Here is a 23,641-nt window from a genome sequence, read left to right as displayed (position 1 = left end):
AAAAAAAAAAAAAAAAAGAAAAGAGATTAGCAGGATGGATAAGTTAGCAAACCGTTAAGTGATACAATAGATATTGTACAAAAGTTGATTTAAGAGGCAGAGATCAGGATGAATAATTTAGTAGTTCAGATGGTGATCAGTCCAAATTCTGTCTATACTCAGGGATTCTTCTATCTTCTTAGTGGCTTAAGTTTGTTTACATGGCTTAATCTATTTGTATATTTTAAGAATTACTGAAAACTTAAATGCAAGCATGAAAAATCATGAGAGAACTCAAAAAAAGTGATGTCCTGTTCAGTATTTAAGCAAGAAGCAGTACTACTTTGACAGTGTAATCAGTCTAAAATATTTAGGCATTTCAGCTTGGTGAATGGGAAGCACTATTTGTAATTAAATATCTTATTTTAACAGTTCACATAAAAAGACTTGGTTGCATTGTCAAGTCACTTTGTTATCTAGGTGACCTCAACTGTATTGGTGTAGAAGGTTGGAGTTGGCATGGCTAATTATAGCTGGAAAGAATTTAGTTCTTCTGTCTGCTCTCTTTCACTTTTTGTTTTCCTTAATCTTTTATGTCCATTTCTCTATTCTGACATGGTTTGAATACTTGCATGACTTGCTAGTGACATATCTTTCATAATACTAGCCATTCAACCTTGAAGTGAGTATATGTATTTTTAGTTTGGCTGATCATTGTGAGATATTGTTTGAACTCATTTCTTTACTGAATTTAGTGTTTCTACATCATAGACATTGTTTTCAATTTTCCTTCTATACTCTAATATAAAGAATTTGTCATTCATTATCAAATAAATGTACACTGGAGTCCTACCATTTGGTTTTATCAAAACATTGACACTTGTGTTTATTTCTTGTGCCTGTGATCTAATTCAGTGTCTCTTTTAAAATCTCATTTAAAAGTTATTTCTGTGGTTTGTTTTGGTTTATATATATTCTTTTACATATTGAGAAACTATTTTGTTATTTAGAATTATGAAAGATTAATATTATTTTATTGCATTATTTATTTCTGAATGTGTCTATAAAGATGATATAGTTTAGTAATATATATATAGTTTAGCAAAGAATTAACAATCACTGTTATGAGTAATTCAAATGTATTTTGATTTAAGATTTCCAGTGCACTTGTTAAATTTTTCTACTCTAATAATTTTCAATAGCAGGTCAAAGTCCCTTTCAACATATATCATTAGTATTGTCTTCAAAATTTAGTCTGTGACTTATAAACAATCATAAATTACTGTTCTCCCCCATCTCAGAACTGTCCCCCCTCCAAAAAACCCCCAAATTAATCAGTCTGAGTAAGCTTTTGAAACAATAAGGAAGTTATAAAAATGTCACATTTTAGTAATAATAGAAATTAGAGCAAATACATTAAGCAGAATTCTGAGTATTGTGAAATATTCTCTCAGTTCTCATTAGTGCTCATGTTCTAAATTTTGCCACACATTTCACAATCATAAACAGAACATGCTGCAGGTTTAGCTTTTTCATACATCATCTCTTGGTGTATAATGCAGGTCATATTTTAGTAAGGAATGTTCTAAAAAGTAAGTTTTCAAGCTAAGTTGTGGTCTCAATGGCTTTACTGATATTGATGGCACTCTGTCAGTATAAATATCGATTAGTCTACTGAAATCTACTTGTAGATTTTCTATCCATGATTTCACTTTGTCAAATGTAAGACTTAACTTTTGCAGTTTTGGATTTTCTTCAAAAATGATCGAAAGACAAAACTATAGTGTAGGGAGTCAATTATAAACTGATAGGTGAAAAGCTACAGTGGATCGGTACTGGCTGGTCAACTAGATCAGTGCTCCGCAACTGGTATGCCACAGCACACTAGCGTGCCACGAGATGATGCTAGGTGTGCCACTGTGTAACCTGAATATAATTCGTTTCCCTGTATTTTTAGTTATATCTTTAGTTCAGGTGTACTGCTAAATTTTGAAAAGAATATAAATATACTGCAAGTGAAAAATGGTTGTGGAACATTGACCTAGGTCATTAATTGTGTATTGAACAGTTATGGATGAGGGTGCAATGAGTCATTTCTGATCATCCAAAAGTAGTTCATGCACCATAAGTTAGTCCAGCATCCTTTCTTATATATCCAGACTATTAAAATTATTTATTTCATGAATTTTCAGTTTGTTCAGCTGGTATGTTGCTCAGGTTCAGTTTATATCCTTAGTTGATTTTTTTTGCTCTGAAGACACTTCTAACATATGCATTCTATAGTTTATCTTAGTGGAAAGGCTGAGATTGATAGAATTTGTCAAAAATGTTGCTGGTTAGTATAAATTATTACCATTGTATTATCACCACTCCCATGGACTTATTGGTAACCTCCTTCAAACCACTCAAAATAAACAGCCTAGCTTTTGGGGCATAGCTTATATATCTCTGTCACAAACATAATTCTTTTATACTATGCATGAATGTGGAAATATGTAGGAACATTTTACCATATATTCTGAACCTTCAGTGTTGACATTTTTTCCTGGCTTCAAAATTAGGCTGTAGTTCTTGAATTGATGTATTTTTCAAATAAAGGTCTAGAATATTTGAGAATAGAACCTTTCTATCTGACCTAATCCATAGACTTTGGTATTACAATTTCACCCAGCAGAAATAAACTGATGAGTAACAGTAACTATTTACTGGTGTCTTGCATTTATTTTTTATCCTTTCCTCCCTTACACTGCTAGAAAACAATTTTAATGCAAGCAGTTTAATGTTAATATTTCAAATAATAAAATGAAATTGTCAGTGAGGAAAATAATCTTTAATTTTTACTATATGATTAGCAATGCAAGTAAAGAATGTAGCTGGATGTGTTGTGTGACTATATTGATAGAGTTTGTACTTTTGAATTGACCTTAATTTTGCTGTTGTTGAGTCATAATTCTTGGAAAAAATTTTTGTGTAAAACTTGACACACCTTTTGTAGAAAGATTATTTGGCTCAGATATCACAAACTACTTACCTGATTATTTAACCAAATATGCCAAATAGTAATTGTATCATAGTAAATGCATCCCTTGGTCATTTCATTGCAAGATAAAGACATTCGAGTGAGATAGTTGCCAGTGCCACTGGACTGGCTCCTGCGCAGGTGGCACGTAAAATACACCATTTTGAGTGTAGCCGTTGCCAGTACTGCCTGACTGGCCTTCGTGCCGGTGGCATGTAAAAGCACCCACTACACTCTCGGAGTGGTTGGCATTAGGAAGCGCATCCAGCTGTAGAAACTCTGCCAAATCAGATTGGAGCCTAGTGTAGCCATCTGGTTCACCAGTCCTCAGTCAAATCGTCCAACCCATGCTAGCATGGAAAGCTGACGTTAAATGATGATGATGATGACACATTTACTCTGCAAATAAAAATTTTTAAATAATATTTAGTGATGCATTTACTTTACAGATGGAAAACATGCCAAATTTACCATAATGTATTTGATATGATAACTTTACTAATAAATTATTGGCTCTTGGTGTAATTTACTTTACACTTAAATTATGATTATTAATGGTGATGTAATTACTCACATTGAATTTACCACCTATGAATTTACAGTGAACTGCAATGAATATCAATTGCTTGATTTTGCAGTCAGAAGTATTTTTTTCTGTGAATGATTAGCACTGTTGACTTTCAGGTTTGTTGAAAGTTTCAGTGATGTGAATAAAGTTAAGAGTAGCAGTTAGAAGTAAACTAGGAAATGAATCTAGGTCACATATTCAGTTTGCTTAGAGTTTTAGTATATAATGGTTTGTTGCATTCATTTAAATAGGTTTGTAAAACAATCTTCATGGGTTTTTTTTGGTTTTACTTTGTCGTCTTGTACAATGAGGATGCAATATCTTTCCTTGTACATTTTGATTTTTTCCTGTGAACTCAAACATTCAAATTTAACTTCGTTTAATATGTAGCGATATAAACAATGTAGTAATTATATCATTTATTATATTATTAATATACTAAATCATGATTTATATTACGTAATATTACAAATATAATGAAAATGAAACGATAGAAATTGAAGAAACTCGTGATAATCTGTATCATCAAGTAGTACATACAATAAGCTTATAAGATGGTATAAGTTAGTTTGTTGTAAAGAAGGCTAGATCTGGTGTTTCAAGCAATGTTCATCACCAGAGAATAAAGAGCTCTGAAGCGTCAGACTTATCCACTTTATGACTCTGTGTGTGTGTGTGTGTGTTACATATTCATGCACAAACATTTTGCAGGTATGGCAGAATAGTGATGATATTTTGCAGTCATGAGGGAGAAAGGGCAGATGTCTTCTGTCGTAGCCAGATATTGACTCGAGCTTTATGAGTAAAATTAGGTAGATGGAAACTGTGTGGAAAGTTTATTCAGTGGACTTAATGATTATTTCAAGAGTACATATGTTTAGAATAAGGTTGTGGACTGCAGAATTGTTAGTCTGCTGGGAAAATACTTAGCAGTGCTTTTACGTTCTAAGCTCAAATTCCACTAAGGTTGACTTAGTCTTTCATTCTTTCGGAGTCGATAAAATAAGTACTAGTTGGGCACTGGGGTCAATGTAATCGACTTAACTACTCCTGGCTATAAGTATAAAAATTGCACCCCTCTGCCAAGCCATGTTGAGTCAGCATGACAGAGTAAGCCCATTGAACCAGTATAATCTCAAGCTTAAATTCATAGCTTTCACATCAGAATGTGGTTGGAAGAGAGAAGATGCTGAGGCCCTCATCCTGCAATTGACTGAACATGGGCACTTCAATCCAATCCCAATGTCTGGAATACTCAGCCACTTATACTATAACTCAAAATTCCTTTAACTGATCTGAAAAATTTGTTCATTGAAATCTATGCAAAATCCATCATATATATGTATGTATGTATGCATGTTTGTTCATGTTTATATATTGAGAGATTCCTTTACATTGTAAGATGGCCTTTCTAATGCCAGTGCCTTAGTAAATTCATTCATTCTCTCTGTTAGTATTTGATGATGATAAAGATATTAAGTCACCCATTCCTTACTAAACCAAATATACTGTCTAATTGTATAGTACATTTGAGCCAACTATGTAGTTGTGTTAGCTGCTAGAAATAACAGCCAGATCTCCCTTCTTACTTAGAAAGGATACTTTAGTTGATGTAATTCCACTATGTCTGAAAGTGATGAAATAGTTATGACTGACAGAATCATTAATCTGTTCAGCCAAGGCTAAACAACTATACAGTGACACCAATTGCATTAGTGTTTGGTGTCAGATGTGGGTACTACTCAGCTGTCATCATGCAACCTGATTATCTCTTTTCTCATAAAATGCATTTACAGAACATGTTACGCTAGAGCTGAACATGGTAAGGATGGTGTAAAGCATAAGCAACACGAAACTACTGTCAAGTAATCCTACAGCCTCACTTCCTTTTAGGTTTTGAGTTTCATGATGTCTGCTACTGTCAATTTCTGACTCAATGAAAGGTGGGTTTGATGATGTTGAAATGTTAGTGCAAGAGATGGTTTGGTGTGTCTTGTCAGAAAAAAGTGATAATTGATTTAAATGGGATCATCCCAAGCAAAGTTTAAGTGTGTTGGTAGTGTAGGTAGATGTAAACATAGGATAATAAACTTCATAATATGAGGTGGTATCAAAAGATTTCAGGACCAGTTATGTTTAATAAAAAAATAACTTATTTATCTAAGTTTCAACATCATCTTTGAAATAGTCACCTTGTGCAGCAATACACCAATCCCAGCTTTCCTGCTACTTTTGGAATCCAGCCTGGAAGTTGTTTTCTGTAAACAGGTTGAGGACCTTCTGCAATTTGCTCTGGATCTTGACAGCAGTGTTAATATGGTGACCTTTGAGCTGCATTTCATCTTGGGGAAGAGATGGAAGTCTGCTCGTGTTAAATCTGGTGAATAAGGCAGGTGCAGAAGTGGGAGAGATTGGTGACAGGATGCATTGTTGTATTAAGAATCCAATTCTTCACACTACACAGATCTGGTCACTTTTACCAAATGTTCTCCCTCAAACACTTCAAAATGTTGCAGTAGAACTCTTGATTGACAGCCTGGCTCTGGGGGCATGAATTCTTGATGCACAATACCAAACTTCCGGGGGTGACGCTTATGGCAGGTCTTCCAAATTACTCATTGTCTTCCATGGACATTCTTCCACTTTTAAAGTGCCCGTGCCACTTGATACATTGCATGTGACCCGTTGCCTCATTACCATAAACTTGCCGAAGCATGCTCAATGTCTCTGTAGCAGACTTCTCAAGTTTAATGCAAAATTTCACGTTGGCTTTTTGTTCCTGTCCATGACAAATCGTAGATTACAGCATACACATGATCAGAAAAGCACAAATTTTGCAACTTGTGAAGTACACACAACGATGTCACTTGGCACACTGTGTCATGAAGGTCAATGCTAGCTCTCACTGCATATCAACCATGTGCTGCTATCAGTTGGTGTGCTGCAGAACTTGTCTGGGAGCTATTTGATACTGCCACATAGACAATATACTGGATATTTAGCTACTTAGGCTCTGCAGATGGGATTATTGGATGAAAGAAAGGATCAGTTGTATGAAATATAATGCAGAACACATTAAAAGTAGATGTTAATAATATTGTTATCATTAGCTGGAGAGTTAAACCTTTTTATACAATCACTTGAGGCCACTTCTCGTTTTATGATACAAATTCCGTTTTAAAGTTAAAATGATCTACATTATAACCGTTCTCTTTAATATGTTCCAAACACCAGCTTAATAACAATAGTTATTTTACTAAATTCTTCATTATTTTCAAAATTAATTGAAACAAAAGCAGTGTATTTCAACAGAAACCTGGTAACAAAAGGGTTAATAGTTATATTGATGAGTAATATTATGTTGAATACAGAAGCATGCAAGTTATTGATAAAGAAACAAAGACTCCCGTAGTTATGTGATATACATGATATTACCATTGTTGCACTGATATTAGCCAACCAGTTAGTAATCAACTATTTTGGTAGAAAGGAAAACCAAACTGACTTTCAGTTTGACCAGGAGGAGAGAGAAAGAAATGGTTGTGAAGCCCAAATACTCTGCCTTGTGAAAAATATGATTCACATTGCATAGATTAGTTGGTTGTTGAATTCAAATTGATGAACAAAGAGGGTCTTCTTATGCTGACATCTAATTAGAATGTAACCTGCTGTTTCAATTTGTTGCACACTACTGGAGCAGTGAAATAGTGTAGTAGTTAGGGATATAAAAGTTAATCATTTTGTCTGTAGCCCCCTCCCACCAGTTTTTCTTCAATCATGCTTAAGTTCTGAACAAGATCTTGGGAACATTTATATGCTAATGATCTGATTCTCATTGCAGACTCTGTCAAAGAGCTACAGAAAAGAAAATGCAATTTAAACTTGGAAGAGTAGTGTGGAGCTGGAAAGCTTAAAAGTTAATGTAACAAAGCCATGTGTACTAGTTATTAACAAATGGCACAATAATTCAGTAACATCTGGGAAGTAAATTTGCTAAATATATTGAAATATTGAAGGGAATTTGTTATAGATTTAATAATCAGTATTCTAAGCTAGTAATGGGCACAGGGGTATTGACAGAGGACCAGGGTATTAGAAATGCCAGATGCACTGAAGTAGTTGGCAAGCAGAAGTAACCTTGAAATGAAAACTATAGATTGCTCAAATGGTTCACTAGATGTAGTAGACAGCTTCTGCAATCTATGTAGTATAATTAGTTCTGGAAGTGGTTGTAAGTGCAAGCATAGTAGTTAGAGTAAGAATGGGATAGAAGCAGTTTTAAGTGTTAATTTTGCTGGCAATAAAGCTTTTCTCTCTTTGTGAGTTTGGCAAACTACATGAAGCATGTACAAGAAGTGTAATGTTGTATGGCAGTGTGAGACATATTTAGTGTGGAAGATTGGCAGAGGCAGAAGGGCAGTTACTGGTTAAGTATGAGCTGCTGAATTGCATAACATCGACTTACATAAAGGATAGAATGGAAGTGAGCTGAGAAAGCTGCTGGCCAATTAACAAGTAGATCACTACTGTTGATGAATATGAACCTTGTGTTGAATGTAGGAGGTAGCTGTGGGAAAGGAAAACATGAGAAAATAGTAGTGTGGTCCATGTCTAAGGATCTTTTGGTTTCAATGATGAAGTGACACAGGTTTGAGAGTAGCATTTGTGGTACAATGTACTGCAAACCCTGTCTGACATGGCAGCATTGCCAGAGCTGTCATGTGTCAAACAGAAAAAAAAAACAAACAAACAACCAAAAAAAAAACTGATTACCTATTTTGAATATCTCTGTTTATAACAGAACAATCAAAATAAATCTATTATTCATCTTTAGAAATTTGTCATTAGAAATGTTAAGATATAGTGGTACCCCTGCATAGTCAGAACTTGTACAAGTCCAAATCAATTATATTTTTATAAATAATTTCTTTAGCTATTAACTTCACTTAAACACTGGTTATTTGGTGTCAAAAGTATTGCGACTTGGTCACTGATGTGGTTCCATTTCAAAGAACATTTTTATGTGTTTAATGGTCTTACATAAGAGTTTTTTTTTTTTTTGAAGTAGGATGATTTTATTTCACTTGATATGACACAAGATATTTCATGTAAATTATGGTATTAGATGTAGTTTTTCATAAGCTATTAGAATTAGGTAAGGTATTTAGGTACAAAAATGCACACTCCAAACAAATTGATTGTAGAATCACTTAGTATAGTAAAAAAAAAAAAAAAAAAGAAAGAAAAATCCAATTCATGCAAATTTAAAATATAGTCTTTTTTAATCACACATCGTCCTTAATAGACCTTTCGTGACCTTCCATTTATTAAGACAATAAGGTACTGTTTAAAGATTTGTTTACTATTTCTAGCAGGTTTAGCAGCAGTTTGGGGGATCCTTTGTTAAATTACACATTCAGTTAAATTGAATTTATAATGTTTATTTACATCTTGTTACATGTATTGAAATGCTATTATATAATGGAACAGTCACACGTCTGGTTTTGATATCGACTTCTAATTTATTTAAATATTTTGTTTTTGATACTCTTATTCCTTTTGCATCTTATTTAATCCAAAGTGTGATTTCTGCTAGTTGAAAATAATTTATATTTGATAGCTTATAAGGTGTACTTCTTTTTTCTACCAACATGTCTCCCAAAACCAACTAACATCTTGTCAGTGTTTGTCTTATTGGCAAGTGGTACTGCAGTGCTTTGACTAATGAACTATGACTCTCTTACAAAACTGCTTTCCAGAGTTATCAGTATTTTCTAAGGTAACAATGCATAATCAGTAGTACTAGTCTGGAGGAAAATAAATGATAAGGCTTGACAATATGTAAACAAAGTAGCAGTCAGTTGAAAAAAAAAAAATATATATATATATATATATTTCAGAAGCTGAATTCAGTCTGTTGATTATTTACTTTCATTTATTCCAATTCAAATGTTCCATAGGATAATGGTAGACACACATTATTTTTCAAAAAAACAAAGGGAAAAGGAGGACAAACTGAATGAAATTGGGACATTTTTGCAATAAATATAATGAGCGTATTTCAAATTTTTCTTGTGTATATGTATATACAGGGGTATTCATGCTAAATTTGACAGTTTGTATAAAAGGAAAAGGAAACACATCCCATTTAAAAAAAATAATATCAAACAGATTGTGACTGGGAGATAACAGTTTACCCAAAGTAGGAGCCCTTAGCTTCCACCACAGCCTCAAGATGGCTCTGGAACCTGGTACATCTGTTCCTCACTGTGTCCTTGATAATATCTTCAAACACCTCCTCGATATTGTTCACCAGCTTGGCCTTGGTGTTGCAGGCAGAATAGTTGGTATCTTTCTTAATCATGCTCCACACATAGCAATCCATGCGATTACAATTAGGGTAATTAGAAGGTCAGAAATTGGTGAAGTTATAGAGATTCTTTGACAACTACTTTTGACCCTTCTGAGACCTCCTGCCACATATATAGCCTTCTACTAGTAACTCATCAGCTAGGGTTGACCACAGTCTCCAGCAGCTTCACATAGCTGTCCGAATTGGGCCCAAGGCATTGTTCAAAGATGTGGGCATGATTTCTGCTGTGCAGATGCAATCAGAAAGCCTGCTGTGTCCCTTCCTGTGGGCCACAGTATTGTAGTCTCTATTACAGCTATCCATATCATGTCTTCCAACTTTTACAATGCTCACAGAACATTGAGCAGAAGTCATGTTGTTGGCATTTTAATACCTGGTATGAATCATCATGATACAGGTAACTCTTTTCTGATATTCAGATAACTTCCAGTTTTCCATGTCAGCTAAGTTTTTCTCAACTGCACATTTAATCTTTATGCTCTTCAATGCCATTGACTGTTCTTGAAAAAAGGTAGCATAAAATGTCAAATTTAGCCCGAACATCCTGTGTGTGTGTGTGTGCACATGCACACACTCACCTGTAATAAGTAAAGTTTTGATAAAACTTCCCCCTTTTTTTTCTTTCAAGTGAAATAGTGTAATGTTAAAGAACTGAGCACATCAGAGTGAGGAAGGCCATAAATGTTAGGCAAAGAATAAGGTCTTAACATTTCTCAAAATGAATTCATGTATTGTTAATTCACTTATCTTAACCCTTTAGTATCCAGATTATTCTGTCAAATATAAAACTTATCCACATCATTTTAAATTAATCACAAATGATCTCATTGTCTAGATTCTGTGCTTCTTTATCATTAGAATGACATTGTAGGTTAGATGTGAGAGGCCAGATCTAGATGGTTTGAGCATAAAACAGATGAAATATTTGGGCTTGATATGGCCAGTTTAAATGCTATAGGGTTAAAGTCATCGAATATGGTGTTTGTTTATTTTCACAAATGCTTAGCAGTAGCCAGGTTTCAGTATTTCAAATATTTGTTTTTGTTGTGTAGCACTTAGCTTGCTATTCTGAAATGAACCATGAGTGTGTTGTTAAAGTGCATCTCCCAAGTTTATCTGTTAATTACTTCTTGTATATGTGTTTTTTTTCTTCTTTTTTTTTCTTTTATTTTCTGAGGCCTGCAGTGAAGTAGCTGAATGAATTGGCCTTAAAGAATTGAATTTCATACTTTATTGAAGTGGATATACCATTAATATATGAGGATAAATTCATACAGCTACATACTTCAAACCCACATAAGTTGTGCTTCATTGCGTATTTGAAAGAAATCTGTATAATTGGCCATATGCTGTCTATTCATAAAAAGAATTAGTTGATAAGGATTAATTTGTGTTGCTTTAATCTATTACTGGACACACAGATCTATTTTCTGTTCCAGAAATTGTGTATTTTGGCATACATGTGTCTATGTATGAATGTTTATTTGTAAGAAATAATGCTTTGAATTATTCTCAAATTAGGATGATTAAAATATTACTTGTGGAGACATGTATTTTGTATTATAATAAATAATTCCAGAAAGTGAACTCCAGATGAGCCAAATAAGATGACATTGCTTTCATCATTCTAGGGATGATAGTGAAGTACTTCAGTTGATATAATCAACTGTACACACCACCAAAATTTATGGCCTCTCATGCCTGTATTGAATCATTATTAATAATTTACATAATGACAGAGGGCTGACAGACTTGTTAGAGCACCAGATAAAATGCTTTGCAGCATTTATTCCTGCTCCTTACATTTTGAGTTCAAATTCTGTTGAAGTCAACTTTACCTTTCATTCTTCCATGGTTGATAAAATAAAATGCTATTAAAGTACTTGGTCCATCTAATTGACTGTGCCTCTTTCTTCTCAAAATTCTGGTCTTATGTCTAAGACAGAAATTATTACTCTCTAAATGATATTAGAATCTAGTACTTTGTAGGTATTAGTATAATGCTTTATATTATTGTAATATAATTTGCATAGCATGAAAATCTTTATGCGTGTTAAATTTCTTATGATTTTAGAGCCTCAATCAAATGTTGGTTCAGGTGAATGAGTTCTTCATCATCATCATCATCATCGTTTAACGTCCGCTTTCCATGCTAGCATGGGTTGGACGATTTGACTGAGGACTGGTGAAACCGGATGGCAACACCAGGCTAAGAATTTTGCACATTTCTCTGTTAGTTTCTAACACATACCTACAATCACTCTTTTTTGCTTATTTTCACACATGCACCCTCTCTCTCCTTCTCTCTTTCTTTCTCTCTTTTTTTTTCTATCACCTGTACTTGCTCTCTTAGATGTACTCTCTCATGTACTTTCCCTTTTGCATGTACTCACACACATATTCTCTCTCTCACACTCTCACACACTCTCTCTCTCACACTCTCTCTCTCACACTCTCTCACACACTCTCTCACACTCTCTCTCTCACACTCTCTCTCACACTCTCTGTCTCACACACTCTCTCTCTCTCTCTCTGACATGATCTGTGTACTCATGCACTCACACGTCCTCTCATTCATACTCTCTTACTCATTTGAAATTACTTATTTATGTTTTGCTTTTAGGAAATCCAGAAGGAAAATCGGACATTACCGGTGCTGCTAAGTAACAGGGGACTAAATTCTTATATGGATAAGGATAAGTGCCTTTTGTGTAGTTGTGAGAAGCAAGCGTCTTTGCCTCAAGCTGATTGGATGAAATCTGGTAAGTAACATTGTTTGATGAAGTGTCATTTCAAGAAGGTGAGAATAGTTTTATGAATGATGCCTATTGTTTTTATCCCCCTTTTTATCTTTGTTTTCTTTACATCTGTTTCTCCACTGTTTTTGCAAGATTTTGATCTACCTGTTGTTTAGCTTTAGGTTAGTTCTGATCTCTGTAACAAAAGGCATTTCAAATGTGATCATCCCATCTTTTTAGAGGCATTGAGGATTAAATTATCTGATCTTTTTCTTTTTTTTTCCAGCCATTATAATGTGAACTGAGATAGATTTGTTTGCTATTTCTTGCATTTTGAGTGGCTGCATAGAAACTTCCTTGTTGGCTCATTTAATTCATTTGCTGTAGTTTCTAGTGTTCAAAAAGTATATTTCTATTTTTCTGTTATTAACAACATACAACCACTGGAATTGGGGAAAATATCAGACAAAATATAGCTAAGATGCTGGCAAGGAGTTACGAGTTCATATCTTATTGTTGTCATTGTTTTTTTATTTCTTTACGTTGTCATTGTTTTGTGCATTTGAACAGGGCTGTTTTACTTATTCCTGTTCTTTGACTGAACAAAAAAACTTTATAGTTGAGTGGGTAGTTGTAGGAGAAGGCATCAAGTGGAAAAGGCTATTATTTCAAAGTATGATGATATGAATATGATCTATAGTGAACCAGTTAGATAACCTCTAGGTAGTTGCTACCTACCCTAAATCCCACCTTATCTTAAAAATAGAGTATGTATGTATGTAATATATATATATACATACATGCATACTATGTTTGAGATAAATACAATACAGGATGTCACAGCTTGATCAGAATAGTTCTAGTGCTAAATAACCACCAAATTTATGAACAAGCCAAACAAGTCTTAGACAACACTAAAAAGTTAGTGGGAATATTTATCTCTTTAAAAGAGACAAGATTATTAATAATTTTATGAGTAATTTGGAAGTATACAGAAATTCGATTTGTTTTCCATCATAATCAGCTGTTGCATCTCTTTTTCTATGTCTGTAGTATTTGGGTAGGATACACATAATCACTTTAATCACTATTATCTCTTTAAGGAAAATGTGTTCATTCCCCCTTCACTTTATTATCTTGTAGGTGAAAAAATGATCAACAGGCTAATGTGATGCACTGCCAGTACATATAACATAAGTTCACGTTCCCCAATGATGATTTGATGTATCAGCACACTAACACAATATGTGTGTTTTCAAATTTATAATGTGGAGTTAAGATACGGTTAAAAGAACTAGTAGTGATGTGGTAGAGTAGTAAAAATTTGAGCATGTAAGTAATATGAGGGAAATTACCAAATGGATAAGTTACTTGGATACCCAATAGATTTGTTGCAAAGTCAGATCTGTATCATTTAATTTTTGTTTGACAGGTACATTTTATTATATGCACCTCTTTTCACCTCTTGTGCATAAGCACTAGATGCTAAGCTTCAGAAACGAGCTAAGTACCAATTTTGATTTACGGTGGCTCATAGGAATATAACATTAATTCTTTCCATAAAATTCTTGACTAGAAACTGTTCAATTGAATGTATGCATTATGTTTTAACTGTGCCAGTTCTTTAGAGTTGTGTTTCTTTTTCCTTTGGTGTTTCTACAATAATTTTTTTTCATGCTCACATAATTGTTTTTATAGCTGAATGCTAACAATCTATAGAAAGCATGGCACCTATTGTTAGTCAAGCTTGCAAATCTGCTGCAGGTGTATAACACAAGGGTTGTACTCAAGATCTTATCGTCAGTAGTCTTACTCCTCTATCATATTGGAAACTCTGTCTTAAAAAATTAAAAATTTGCGTTCTATAAAATGCATAGTTATAAATACAGAACCACGTTGTCAAATATGTTACATACTGTATATTTTTCAGCAACCTCAGTATCTTTTGAATTCTTTTTGCTAGACAAACTAAGTTTACTTATACTGTGTTATACAATAATCCCTTGACTGTTGCGGGTGTTATGTTCCAGAACCCCACCGCAACAGGTGAAAATCTGCGAAGTAGAAACAGTACCATACTTTATATTTTTTAAAATTATTTTCATAATTTGTATATATTTATTTTATTATAAATGCAAAACACCACCACACACTCACCTCCCAAGTTCCATTTTCCATGCAGTATGTGCAGTCTTTGTTTACTCCTCTATGGTACACTACATATTTTCTTTTAATATATTTTAATTAATGTGTTATACTGTGCAGTACTGTATTTTTATTTATTAATTTAAGGTGTGAAAATGCTTATTTTACCACAAAAATAATTAAAGTCTTAAAAAAATGTAAATACTTATTGGCTGCAGAAACCCACAATATACTGAGGAGTCCGCAACATAAATTTACATATATTAGCCAAAATATCTGTGATGTACTGAGGGCGCGATAGGTGAACCACAATATGGCGAGTGATTACTATATTTAAAGTTTCTAAACACCTAAATGAAAGCCTGCAGTTCTCCACAGTACCAGTATCTTTGTTAAACTTAATGTTATAAACTGTTGAAGGATTTATGATAGTGTTCCAATTCCCATTCACTGTATTTTTTTTCATTTTCCTGTTGCTTTGTTAGTTACATGCTTTCTTTTCACAGTTTTTCCAACTTAGTTACTCTTTGCCATTTTCACTAAAATAGACAAAGGCAGATACAAAATATTTTGGTATTGGCCACCATTATTTTCAACTTAGATGTAAACAATGGTAGAGTTGGCAGTTGGGAAGAAAATTTGAAGTACAAGAAAATATGTTGGACAGTTGTGTTACTGGATACCAGTGTAGATATGGTGTGTCTAGGTTGTGTTGATGATGCATGTGTATGAAAGATTTGATTGTGGTATTGTCTGCTTAGGAGTTAGTTTGTGGTTAGGGGTAATAGCAACGAAGTAGAGACAGCTGAACTCTAAGGTGTGCCAAGGTTACTAGAATGTGGATTGAAGAGAGTTCTGTTGATACATTGTGATTGAATGATCAAATAAGAAACTTCCACTCCAAGAGATGAGACAAATGGGAGTCCATAGGTTGATAACATAGTAAGGAGATTCTTGTTTCAGACACAATTTAACACTTTACTGATGTCAAGGCTATAACATAACTGTTATTGTGGGTGAGAAACTCCAGGTGTGAGGTGTAACAAAGTAGGTTTCCAGTTTATCTGGCTGTTTTGGTTATTGGGGGATTGAAGGTGAATAAGACTCAAGATGATTAAGGAGTATTTGCTTTCAAATGTTTCAATAACCTTTGAGATTTTAGAAGTGAAGGAATATTTTTTCACTTCTGACAAATACAAAGCTTTTGTTCAAATATTATTAAAGGGTACTGACAAAGAGTACAGGAGAATATCTACTTTATACCTATTAGTGGACTTTAGTATTATTGTTTATGGTTTGGTTGTAGATTATTGCTTTTTCATACTGATATAGGTTATTGCTGGTGTTGTACATAAGTATTTTCTAGTTAAGTCTTCCACCTTAAACTTATTTTCTTTGGATTAATGAACCATTACTAATGATAACTGAGATATTAATTAGCTAAAGCTGCATGGACAATTGTTATAGAAGACAAAACTAAGGTAACAGATCAGTTTGTAAAGATACTTTATGCATGACCATGCTTTCAGAGTTTTCATTTTCAAGATTTGGGCTTATGACTCGTAAGGTCAATTAAGTATATATTATTTGAGTATATGAACTAATTAATAGTACATTTTAAAGATTCTTGAGATATATCAGCTCATTGTTTTTCATTCTAGTTTTTGAAGCTTTAACAACAATTCAGTATTTTGTACTTCATGTACAGATGATGTGTTTCTCAAGAAGTAAGGTTATTGTCTGTGACAGTTACATGACTTTATTTCTCTCTCTCTCTTGTGTTGTTTTCTCTCTACCTTCTTTTACTTTCTTTTCACTCCAAAGTGTCCATTACGTCTGAGTTGGCAAGCTCTTTGCCATTTAATGTGCAAACTACAGAAATACCAGGTTGAGTCAAAAATTTTTCTGTATTTCAAGTTTTAATTAATAGTCGAAAAAATTATTATGGAAAAACATTAATTCATCAAAAAATATGCCATCATATTCTATTGTCTGTTGCCATTGTTGTGCCAGAAGCTCAATTCCATGCTCATACCATTTGGCTGGTTTAGAGGTAAAAAAAACTCCTTCAATCATATCTACATTGTTGAACCTCTGTCCATGCAGGAAATGAGTCATGGTTCTGAAAAGGTGCTAATCTGATGGCATAAGGTTTGGACTGTAAGCTGGGTTGGCAATGCTTTCAGACCATCAAGTTTGTGCTTGGTCTCGTTGGCAGTGTGTGCTGGGGCATTGTCATACAATCAGTGTGCGTCTTTGATTGACCAATACTGGGTAGTGCGCTTTCAAAGCCTCATGTAATTGCTGCAGTTGTTGAGTCTAAAGGTTAGTGTTCACAGCATGATTGTCTGGGACAAGCTCAAAGTGCTACACTCTCTCAAAATTCCACCAAACACACAACATGACTTTCTGTTCAAACCACCTTTGTTTGACAATAGGTTCTGAAGCCTTTAAGTTTCTCTTTTTCAAAATCACTTACAAGGCTTTGGGCAGCTTAGAGTTATAGTAGAAGATATATACCCAAGATGCCATGCGGTAGGACTTAACCTGAAACAATGTGGGAAGCCATTAATTTGTTTTATTTTCAAACTACAATGAGGGGATTGTGTAATTTCTACTAATTTTGCAAGGGCTAATATAATATTTATTCTTTGTGAGCGCTGCTCCACATTAGTGTTTAAATTGAAACTTGTAACCATTGCCTGAAAGGTTCAGTGCTATAATGACACAACCATCATTCTGTATTAATTAAGGCATCAGCTGGAATAAGACTTTGGTGAGTCATATTTCTCTTGAATAATTGTTTAATTGTAGAATAGAAAACTATCTTGTTTTAGTGAGAAGTTAGAGAAAAGAGACAACGTTGGGTAAATGAAAATAGTGGAAGTTTGGCAAATAGCCAAATACGTTAGGTGCAACTTGAAGATTTAGTCACTTGTGTTTGCTTGTCAGGCAACATATGTAGAATTAGCCTACAATACCCCCTCCTCCACTCATAAACAAGCATCCATACACTCTCTGCATGTGTGCTCATGCAATCAAAAGTTTCAGGGGTGTTTTTATTGAGCTAAGTAGCCAAGTTTTTAAAATTTGCAAATAAATATTACTTTCTACCTTGGTGGATAAAAACTAATTGATATTTATAGAACTTTTAGCATATAATTTTTCATTAGTTTGTGTGTGTGTGTGTGTGTGTGTGTGTATGTGTGTGTATGTATGTGTGTGTGTGTGTGTGTGTGTGTGTGTGAGTGTGTGAGTGTGTGAGTGAGTGAGTGAGTGAGTGAGTGAGAGAGAGAGAATTCCATTTATTCTCAGACATGCAATATTTACCATTATCATAGAAGAACTTCTATTATTTCATTATTGGACAAGTATATCTTCAAATTACTTTTTGTATATTTGTATCTCACCAAAAATAGTTTTGCTTTTAGCTGATCTGGATAATGTTAATTGTTTCACTACCACTCTTAATTAATTAAGAGATAATTAGGATAATTGTGTGTTTACCATTAAAACAAAATATAAAAAGTGAAACAAAGAAAATAAGATGTTTGACTATTAGTGACAAAGTCTTCAAGATTTTAATTGTATTTCTTGACTTGTTGCCAACTAAATAGGAGACTCAGACTTTTATGAGCTTCTTGGTGGTGTACAAAACATTTCTGCTAATTCAGTCACATGACCTACACAGTACATCAAACAGAAAATTCTGTATTACACTATTTTCACAATATATTACAAGAGGCTGCTCACATATCACACCATTCTGGTCTCACATGTTACTCAGTGCTGTTTACATAATATGGGGTTTCTTACATTAGCTTGACCTGTTAGAACTAACAGCCAAATCTCCCCCATATCACATTGGATAATGTAGTCTTAGATACATTACATTTGTAAAAAGGTTGGGATGGTCATGACAGGAATGGCTATGATCATAGGACTTCTTGATCAGAGCTGATCTGAGAATAAAATAAAGCTAATTACTCATAGGGACACCATATTTCGTTATGCAACCATAATATACCACCAAGTATATTGAAGACTTTATAAGCTAATACTGTGTCCTATACCATGTTAGTAATGCTATTAAATCACTTTTTAAGGTTATCTGTACAGATTTTCTACAGAAATTGTAGCCATCTCTGATTTCTTACATTAGACATACTTGGATGTGAGAAAACAAATCAGTGCTGGCTACAATTTCTATAGAAAATCTATTGTGATAACCATAAGCAAAAAAAAAAAAAAGGTTGTACCATGCTTCTAATATATGTTATATGGCATTCATCAGGTGTATGTAGCACCATACTTTTCAGGCATGCAACACTACACTGATGGGGCATGTTACTCCTCATTGATCAAGCTTTATGGTATGTTGTATTTGTATTTTGGTCAGTTGTATTACTCCATGGTGTTTGTTTCTGACCAGGCATATTACATCTTGCCGTCTTTGAAAATGTTTGTCCACAAGCATTTTCAAAAATGAAATAAGTGAAATCGAAGGTTAGATCAAGTTTTACTGACCTGCATCTGCATCGTTTTGTAACTAATGCAAGGGGACATTATCAAGCTTGTTGTGACAGTTCAGTCTCAAGTTTCTCATTAAAATTGCCATCATTCTTTTCAAAATAGAACTTGTATTTTAGTTTTTAAAATATCTCCTCAAATCTAAATCTTTTCTTTTTGTAGATAACATGCACTATTTTCATGCTTTACATCTTATGACATATGCATATGCTTTTTCTGATAATTTCAAATCTAAATTTGCTTCTTCAAATGAGCTCTTTTATGTTAAACGGTTGGAAACCATTGCACAACATTATACCTAAATGCTTTATCTTCAGACACTTATGTACTTGTAAAATACAAACTCATACACCCACACACAAAATGGAATCTCGTTGATTTTGATGCATGAGTGTCCAGTTGTTCGATCAGCAAAATTACTTACTCATTGAATTAGCTTGCTAAGTGGCTGAGCATTCCAAATATACATTCACCCTTATTGTAATTCTTAGGTAGTATTAGTGTGTTACAGGTGCGACAAGACCGGACATTTGAATTACAGGTGCTATCCATCCAACTTCTATTTCGTTTCCATCTACGCAAGTTTCTTCATTAGGCATGAGTCGACCCATGTTTATGATAAATGCACCTTTCCAAGATGTTATCCAGTGGGATTGAACCTGGGGACCTAATAGTTACAAAAGGAACTTTCTAGCCATTCAACAATGCATGTACACACACACATGCGTGTGCACATGCAGTCATAATTGCAATCCTTCTTTATATTTACTCTGAGTTCAAATCCTGCTGAGGTCAGCTTCATCTTTCATGCTTTTAAAGTTGATAAAATAAATGTCAATCAAGCTGGTGGATTGGTGAACTGTAAGAACATTGGACTGGATGCCTTGTAGTTTTTGTTCTGGTTCTTCACACTCTGAGTTCTAATCCTGTTATAGCCTATTTGGGGAGTAGACTTAATCCATTGGCCAGCTTAGCACCATCACCTGGCACCCTGAATGTTCCTTTAGTATTGTTCACTTTGTTGAAGCATTTGAACTAAGATTTTGGCTTGAGGGTACCTCCTCCCTCTTCCCATTATCTTGGAGGCCTTATAAATAGTCATGAGCAGTTTTCTCTGCTGATTAAAAGATAAAATTATATACATATTGCTTCTTGATCTTGTGCACACCACATAATAATAAGGTATTTGTGTATGTTAGGTTTGTCTATATGTATAAATTTAAGCACTTGTTTAAGAATGCTAGTAGTAATAGTTAAGGAAGTTATTGATGAATGTAGAAGCCATTTTAAGATTTATATTTGTTTTGTATTAGTTTTTAAGAGATATATATAGTTGATTCTGATCAGAATTGAATATATTTTCACTGCTGTGTATTTGAAACTGTACTTTGTTACTAGCCACTTCCTGCCAGTTACAAGGAATCAAAACTTGTGTTCCAACCAGTCCATCTTGTTCATTTCTGTTCTGACTTACAAGAGGTTTCAGTCAAAAATACATTCTTGTAAGCAACCTGGTTACATTTTGTATAGTATAGTATAGTATAATCATGGTCTCATAATAGATGGGGGCTTGGTACATCCTGAAAACAATGTGTGGGTTGCTTTGAAATATCTGGTCAACTACCTCAGTTTATAGTTCCACAGAAGCAAAATTGACAGTGGCTACTCAATATTAACACTAATTCTATTCCATATCTATGATCGAATTTCTAGGTTGCTTCATATGTTAATGTAGTAGAACATCTATCTTGTTTACTGTCAGAATACCTTTATTATATTATACAACTGAATGTAGTAAGACAGGCTTGTACATATTGTAAGACAGGTCTGTGCATTTCAGTCATATTGTTTTAAGAAATAATAAAATTGTTAAATGATAGATTTTCAAATAAATGAATGTTTTAAATATGTCTCTTATTCTGAATGAGAAACTATGGGGACTCTAAATTCTACCATTTTTGCATCAAAGTGGATTGACTGTACCTTATCTCGTTTGCCCCCCTACTCTGTTTATTTTCTGGTTAAACAATCATCTTGCAAATAGTTTATTATTAGGATATTTTATATTTAAACATCATCTATTTGTTTAATTTTATATCAATTTGTCTCTGTTGGATAACATGAAGTGGTCTTAGAAAATTGAACATTTACACATTGTTGAAGCAATTTGTTTCAATTCTGGATAATATTCTTATTATCTAGACAGTTTAAAAGCTAAAATGAACAACATTGTGTCTGTTGAGGGTCACAAACAATGACAGTTATAAGATTTCAGCATGTGGTCCCTGGTCCAGCAGTTTGACTTCATAATTGTTCATATGGTGTATCATTAATATCACACATTCTTTTCATCATTTTTATTTCTGTTTGAACCCCTTGTATAAATATCCTTAAATAGAGATAATTGACACATAACTCTGTATTCCAACTCTTTTCTGAATGTGATGTCCATCATCATCATCATCATCATTTAACATCCGCTTGGTATGGGTTGGACGATTTGACTGAAAACTGGTAAGCTGGGGAGTTGCCCCATGTTCCAATCTGATTTGGCATGATTTCTATGGCTGGATGCCCTTCCTAAAACACCAGTCATTCCAAGAGTGTAGTGGGTGCTTTTTACGTGCCACCGACACAGCACTGGCATGAGCCCTGACTATGATCTCACTTGGCTTGACAGGTCTTCACAAGCACAGTATATCAGTCACCAGTCACTGCCTCCATGAGACCCAACGCTCGAACGATGCTTTTTATGAGTCACTGGCACAGATACCCACAACTACGACCTCACTTGGCTTGACAGGTCTTCACAAGCTTATGTAAAATCCATATCCTGGTCATCTTTCTCAACTGAATAAATACTTCCAAGATACTCATTATTGTCATTATCATCATTTAATGTTTTCTGTGCTGGCATGAGTTGGATGGTTTGACAGGAACTAGCAAGTCAGAAGACTGCACCAAGCTCTGCTGTCTGCTTTGGCATGGCTTTTACAACTGGCTGTCCTTAACATCAACCACTTTACAGTGTGTACTGGGTGCTTTTTACATGGCACCAGCAGCAGTGAGGTCACTAAGTAATTTGCAGGACATGACCTCTCAACTGTGTGTGTGTGTGTGTGTATGGGGAGTATTGAAGGACAAAATGGTATTTTGCATTAGATGAGAAACATGGTTACCTCAGGAGAGAGAAAATGGCGAAGATGTGACAGGGAGGGGGCAGGGGCAATGCACCCAAGTTACAAGAAGGTATATATAGTGAAGTGGTTTGGGAATTAGAGAGGGTGAGTGGGTGGGTGAGTTTACAAGATTGTGAAAGAGTGAGTTGGCTGAGGGAATGTAATGAATTGACACAGGTAGCAGGGGGTTATTGGGAGGATATGTTGAGGGGATTCAACAGGAGCATACTTGTGCATGTTGGTACATGAGGGAGAATGGGGGGTGGGGTGGAGAAATAATGCAATGGTGAGAATGGTGGGGGGACATGGTCACAAGGGATATGTCTTTGTCATAGATTTTACTTAACTGGGCAGGTCTTCTCAAGCACAGCAAATTACTAATTGTCTTGGTTTTTTTTTTTTGTCATCTCTTCTGTGAGACTCAGTATTAGAAGACCATTTCTTACAACTTTGTCCTTCTTACACTTTGTCCTGAGTGTTCTTTCACAGGTCATGACCATATCAGCACAGTCTCTGCTCTTGCATGCTATAACTGATGCTTCTTATACCCAATTTTTCTCTCAAAACCTTTACCATTTGTCATACATGCATGCTGACATTGCAACATACAGCAGAGCATGCTGGCTTCATTTCTTTCAAGCTTTTGCATTCTAAATTTTGTCTTCTTTGCTTTCTAAACTTCATCAATTTTCATCATTTATTTGAATATTCCTCTTCCTGCATTACTGATATCTATCTCACCTCACCTTTTCTCTGTCACTCTTTGAAATTGTCATTAATCCCAGGTCAGTCCTGATTGAGTAGAAGTATTCCATATTCTGTTTATTAGTGGCTGTATCATTCTCTATGTCTTCCTTTAAAAAACAATTGGGTAGTTTGAAATATAACTGCTATTTCTAACAACAGATCTGACCATGCTTAATCAGTGCATTTCTACTCCACAATAACTGTTACTCAGAAACCATCTGGTACTTCAACTCCTTGAGAAGTAGGGTTGGGGTTTGCCTGTTGTATGCAGATTAGCCTTGGTAACAAATATAGTTCCTCTGAACCAAGATTTATCCAAGATTGTTAGATGGATCATAATGCTATCCTTATATATATATATAT

General features: G+C 34.4%; 1 protein-coding gene across 3 annotated transcripts in view; it reads left to right on the top strand.

Moving 5' to 3' along the window:
- Window positions 1-23,641, top strand: part of LOC106884310 (protein FAM193A) — a 79,420-nt gene that overhangs the window by 24,307 nt on the left and 31,472 nt on the right. For all 3 annotated transcript variants that reach the window (XM_052978608.1, XM_052978607.1, XM_014935631.2), the window contains exon 2: window positions 12,563-12,701. In XM_052978608.1, the coding sequence (XP_052834568.1) occupies window positions 12,563-12,701 (139 nt within the window). The remainder of the gene's footprint in view (window positions 1-12,562; window positions 12,702-23,641) is intronic.

The sequence above is a fragment of the Octopus bimaculoides genome, chromosome 2 (genome assembly GCF_001194135.2).
Source record: "Octopus bimaculoides isolate UCB-OBI-ISO-001 chromosome 2, ASM119413v2, whole genome shotgun sequence".
In the NCBI taxonomy this organism is placed as follows: Eukaryota; Metazoa; Mollusca; class Cephalopoda; order Octopoda; family Octopodidae; genus Octopus; species Octopus bimaculoides.
Note: the sequence above shows the minus strand (reverse complement) of the source record. Positions and strands in the feature narration are given on the sequence as shown.